Here is a 6,059-nt window from a genome sequence, read left to right on the forward strand (position 1 = left end):
TCTGCTAAACAGAAAAACTGCAGCAAGTCTATTTTTGATGAAAAGCAGAACCAGGCAGGAAGTCGGGCATATGAAACGGCATAGAGAATCTGGTCAGTTTTCAAAATAACACCCTGTGCAGACTCCCGATAGTATATCAATAATAAACACAATTAAAACAGACAAAAAAGCATTTCACTATATAGCCTATAGAAGCACAAAAATCTAGACAAAATGTGAACAAAATCAGGCAGGCAACAACGCTCCGCTTCTGAAACGCTCCTGTGGGGTGTGAAGCTGTGCAGAGGACGTCATAGAGCCGTGCCTGGTGGAATCAAGGCGTAACACCCATCTTTGCGGAGAAGGACCTTTACTTTTACCTGTAGCTTAACAAAATTTTTAATTCAGCCTCATTCAGTAAAAACTCATGTAGTGCAACCAAACTTAGTTCAGACATGTGGAACTTTATTTTAAATTCTACTGGAGATCCCAAACTTTTCAAGCATACAAAATATGTCAGGCTGATGTTTGGGGAAATGTTGGTAAAATAATGCTCAAGATATCTAAAATATTTACATTTGATGGAATTAGGTTTGAATATTTTACTCATCATAACATCATAAATCTTTAATGGAGAGCTGGAACAACATGATACACAATATGTATATATAAGAATATTCTCAGACATTGTGGAATAACAGCCTTTAAGCTAATTAAAGGGAAATAAAAGGGGATAATGGATGTTAAGAGGTTACTGACAGTGTTGAGTCTTCTCTCTAACCTTTATATGAACACATCACATGCTTCACTTTTACGCCAGCCATAAGAATGGCAGAGAATCAATTTGGAATGAAACTGGACAAATGCAAATGTCATTCGAGCATTATCCTGCCCGTGAAAGGACTCTTCACACAGCTCAGGTATTTAATGTTCACGTTGCTGCTGAATTCTCCTGCAGACTCTCAGATCCCCTCAGGGCCGTCGACACCCACACAAAACCCATCAGCGATATTTCAGACCTCCACTGACGTCAAACTGATCATGACTAACACTTCGCTGTGGTCTCGGTGCCTCTTCTGTATCTGTGTGTTCACCTGTGGGGAATGCACACCAAAATAATACTGTGTCAACAGTCAGAAGGGTACAGGCTTCAGATTTATATCATTTATTATTAATACGCAGAGTAAATACACAGGTTAATATGCTTTAACAGAAACTATCTGCAACAACTTTGTAACCCAAAACTTTTACAGGTGAAGTTTAATTGATATGTTGTAAAATAATGATTGTGTTTGTGTCTCACCAACAGAGGAAATTTCCATCAGCATTTCTGTCTCCAACTGCCAAATCCAGGAGAATGTGGTGAGAGAAAACACACACACACACACACACACACACAGGTGTAGTGGCTTTGTTTACGCAGGTATATAGCACATACCCTGTGCTATCTGCTTGGGGATTTACCACATACCTACCTAAAATTAGCCAATGAAACAAATCACCATTTTATGCAAAGCAAGGCAGTTGCCAGTCATGTGACAGTCCTCCATGTATTATGCAGTGTTAAATGCAAACAGAGAGGCTTCTGTTCCCTGTCTTTTGCCTTACAGGCATTGCCTCCTTCCCTTCTCTTCAGTGATGTAGGAACTATTCAAATAATTTACTTAAGTAGAAGTAAAACATACCACAGTATAAAAATACTAAAAAGCCTACAAATGTGCAACATGAAGCAAACAAGTCAGATTATTAAACTTTATTAAAGTTAAAAAAAACTGTCTGATGATAACAACACAGATGCAGTGAGAAGGAGAAGCCTCTCCAGAAGGAGATGTGATGAATATAACATAAGTGCGCATTAGGGAAGTAGATGCCTCAGTATAAACACCTCCAAAGACACCACAACACCACACACCTGTTTTATCCGCTCTCAGATGGATCCGAGGCTGCAGTCTGGCAACAAGTATGTTCATTAAAAGAAATCTTTAAGGATTCTAAAAAGTCTGATTGTGCAGATATTGAAGACATTTTTGAAAAGTAAGTTTGAGTTAATATCAATGTTTGAATTACAACGTGGCTTTTAAGGAGCCCTATTATTCCGGGATGGGAGGGTACTGTATTATGCATACATGATGCGCCCGCCTACATGCAGTACATTTAAGTTCAGACTGAGAAAGTTTAGCCTGGGGCAACATAGAAGTATTTTTTTCAGAAACAATAACAATGCCAATGCACAGTGGACAAGCAATGGTTTGCATTACTTTTTGAAACAGACCAGATCAAGTGCTTTACTATTAACCTGTTAATTGTTTCAGGAACCTAAATATAAGAAAAATATTTATTTATACAGAAAGAAAACTATCAAAAAATACAATACTTCAGGGCTCTTTTTCTAAATTTGCGGCTTTCTCCCATTGTCTCCCTGTAATTTGAACCCTGGCTAGTTATGGCGTACAGTCACTTTAATCTACTATCAATTAATCCTAATCCCAGTTTATAGTGCTCATTGCAACAGCAGTTATTTGCCTTTTTCAGGAGAAAATCGAGTCTTGCTGACCTGCACACCAGAAAGGAAAAGTCCATCATGTTCATTGGGGTTTGTTTATAATAGTTATTGTACAGTTGTGGCCAGTGCAGTAGTTGACAGTGTGCCACGTCATTTATAGATAATTGATCGATATCTATGCAATGGGCTATAATCAGCTTGTGTATCAGTCGGGCTCTAGTGTAGTGTTTCTCACTTCTGCTAAAACCTTCTGGTTCACGTTAGCGTCAGGTTTTAGTTCTTCCTTTTCCCCCTTTAACTTTTCTGCCTTGAGTTTAACATGATGATGATAAATGTCTCAGCCCCTCTTCCACCACAAACCACATCCTGTTTGTACTTTTTATACGTCTCACTTTTCATCCACTTGCGTTCAAAGACTTCGAGGACATGTCGCAGAGTTTCCCAGAGCAGATCGACGCGTATCAAACACCCTGTACATTTACATCATAAAGATCTACATAAGGCTCGAATGTCTGCAAACTCTATTCATGCAAATGTATCCGCAGAGAACATCGAGTCCCATTTCCATGCAGACGTGCACCTCGCCGTCTCCAAGGTGAGCGCGTCTTCAAGCACCTCAAATGGAGATTACTGTGATTACTCACTCAGCCAAACGGTTTCCATAGCGACGGATGGTAATTAGGCAGCGAGCTCAGGGAAGGGGGAGGAGGTTTATAATATTGTATTTCTGTCCTCTTTGCTTGAGGTGTGATATTAGGCTGTCAGCTAACAGGGGAGAAAAGGGAGATGTGATTGCAGACAAGGAGAAAATATTTAGCAGTTTTGGTGTCAAAGCTGTGGCAGATCACTGACGCTGTGTAGTTACACTCACAGTAGGCTCTCCTGTGCAAAAAGCTCTCTGAAAACTCCTCCACCAGATCGTGAATTGAATGCATTTCACTTTTTCGTTGAACCCACTTTATGTCAACGGGCCTCGCCTTCCTCGGCTTTACCTTAAAACCTGAGACGATTTCAAATACAAGGAGTTCTGTGTCTCAAAATGGCGGTATATTAAACCATTTAACATTCATACACTCTAGCTGACACTGTCTCTGGAGCAACCAGGGGATAAGTGTGTTGCTCAGGGAAACATAAGAGGTTGTGGGCATGTGTCGTATACACTGCACCATTCGCCACCCAAAACTTTTTTTTAATATATTTATATATTTTTTAATTTTTTAAGATAAAGGACAGGACAAAACAGAAACAACACCACACCATAAACTCTACAATATAAAAAACACAAGACATTACAGCCCCTCTGGCTGTTGGTACAGATTGATGTTGGGGATAATAATAATAGTGCCATGGCAGTTTCCAAAATGATGTAATCATTCTATTATTGTTCATATATTCTCTAATGAAAGTCCATGGGGCACTTAACACATTATCATAATCATTAAGGTTTGAGGCTGCATTCTCCATCGATAATATCTCTAGGAAGTCTTTCAGCCAGTTGTATTTGTTAAAACATTCCGGTTTATAAATTTTCCAATTCATGAGAATTATCTTTACAGATAAAAAGGCTATATGTGACAATACGTTGTGTAATTATTGCATTAATATTTTGCACTCTCTTTCCCAATATGCATACAACAGGAAAATGTGGAATATGAACTTTCATTATTACCTGTAAAACATCTATCAACTCATTCCAGAATCTTTGTACCATTGGACAGGACCACAATAAATGCATAAATGCCGTGCCAGCACAATTCACAAGCTTTTAGGCACATTTTTTAGGTGACAACAAAACTTTTTAAACAGTTCGCTGTACTGCATAGACCCCACTTCTTGATTGTTAAATCTTCTTGTTTAATTGTCTAAATCATTTTCTACATGTCTGTATTGCCAATTCTCCTCTGTCCCGTCCTCTGCTAAGCAAGGCTGTCAGTAATCTGTCACTGCAAACCGAGACTTCTGTTCCCTCACTTTGGCCTTTAAGGCAGAAATCAGGGAAGTACCAAGCCTGGGGAGAAACGCTGTCATAAGGACAAACTCAGGGAACAACTGTCCCTATGTAATTTAGTAAGTAAAAGTATAAACACCACAGTATAAAAATACTAAAACAGTTTTTAGCAAAATGTCTCATAGGTGAACGTACTGGCTGGCTAATGTCAGTGTCATACTATCATATTATTATTGTATTAATATGTAAGTGGTACATTAATGGTGAAGGTGTAGCTAATTTTAACTACTTATATGTAATCGTTGTTTCACTGCGTAGACTGCCCTCCTTGATTGTTATATCATATTGTTTCATTGTTTTAATCATTTTTCATGTTCGTATATTGTCAATTTCCTTCTGTCCTGTCCTCTGGAACACAGCTGATGGCATCTTCTCCCCAAAACCCTGACCCCAAAGTCCTTGTTTGTCCAGCGTGCACTTTTATTTTCCTTTGTTAAAGAGAAAACGCTTTTGCTGCTTTATTTCTGAGAGTGACAATAGCAGATTGTTATCCGTCTCATGCGGGACCTCGTGGACCCCACTCTGTCACACCTCCATGTTAGATGTGTGTGTGGCTACTCAGACTGTGGACTTCTCTTCATCCTGGAGGATTTCCCAAAGCAACCATCCATTGTTACCCTGTGCTCTACAGAGGCTGTGGCTGCTGGGAGCCATATAAAACCGCACTTAAGACTGGATCATGTTCTGGATGGATGGTTCGGTCCACCCGGGGGGGTACAGTCTGCTCGCTTAACTCTGAGGGCTGATGGAGCGTCTTATTGCCGATGCATGATCTCGTTGGGGGTTGCATTTGACTGTTTACTTGAAACATATTAAATGATTTATGTGAACACTCTGTTTTTCAGGATATCAATTCTGTGTATCAGATCTTCCCAGACGAGGTTCTCGGCTCAGGACAGTTTGGCATCGTCTATGGAGGTAAAACTCACAAAGTAGAGACAGATATATGACAATAAAGTAACAATACAGTATTGTGAGAAAAGTCATAATACTGATTAAAAACAATTATAATACTGTGGAAGTAAAAGTCTTAATATTGGGAAAATATCGTTTACTTTTTATCTGAATCTCAATTTTATTTCCCAACAATCGCAAAATTTGTGTTTTTAGCAAAAAGTCAAAAGCAGAAAAATGTAAAAGGACGTCCCACTTCAAAAAATCTTAGACAGTTTTTACCTGGACTTTAACACTGTAACAGCCAGCGGTGAAAGAAGATCCTTTACTTCAGTAAAAGTACTAATACCACACTGTGACAGTACTCCACTACAAGTAAAAGGCCTGCATTCAAAACTTTACTATCTAAGTATTATATTAAATGTACTGTAAAAGTATGAAAAGTACTCATAGTGCAGTATTTAGTTTCTAGATTAATATTCCTGCTGCATTAATGTGTATGTTGAATTTTACTGCGGTAGATGTTTAAGGTTAAGCTAATTTTAACTCCTTTATATCCTGTTGGATAGTTTAACATATATATATATATATATACATATATATATATATAAATATATATATATATATATATATATATATATATATATGTGTGTGTGTGTGTGTGTGTGTGTGTGT

The 6,059-nt window shown here is 38.3% G+C and overlaps 1 protein-coding gene across 7 annotated transcripts in view; it reads left to right on the forward strand.

The window, feature by feature from the left end:
* The window catches only part of prkd1 (protein kinase D1), a 95,674-nt gene that overhangs the window by 73,928 nt on the left and 15,687 nt on the right, over positions 1-6,059 (forward strand). For all 7 annotated transcript variants that reach the window (XR_006827261.1, XM_046063586.1, XM_046063588.1 and 4 more), the window contains exons 13-14: positions 1,289-1,341; positions 5,336-5,408. Coding sequence is in view for 6 of the 7 variants with exons in the window: in XM_046063586.1 (XP_045919542.1) it covers positions 1,289-1,341; positions 5,336-5,408 (126 nt within the window). In the remaining variant the exon portion in view is untranslated. The remainder of the gene's footprint in view (positions 1-1,288; positions 1,342-5,335; positions 5,409-6,059) is intronic.

The sequence above is a fragment of the Micropterus dolomieu genome, linkage group LG11 (assembly GCF_021292245.1).
Source record: "Micropterus dolomieu isolate WLL.071019.BEF.003 ecotype Adirondacks linkage group LG11, ASM2129224v1, whole genome shotgun sequence".
NCBI lineage: Eukaryota > Metazoa > Chordata > Actinopteri > Centrarchiformes > Centrarchidae > Micropterus > Micropterus dolomieu.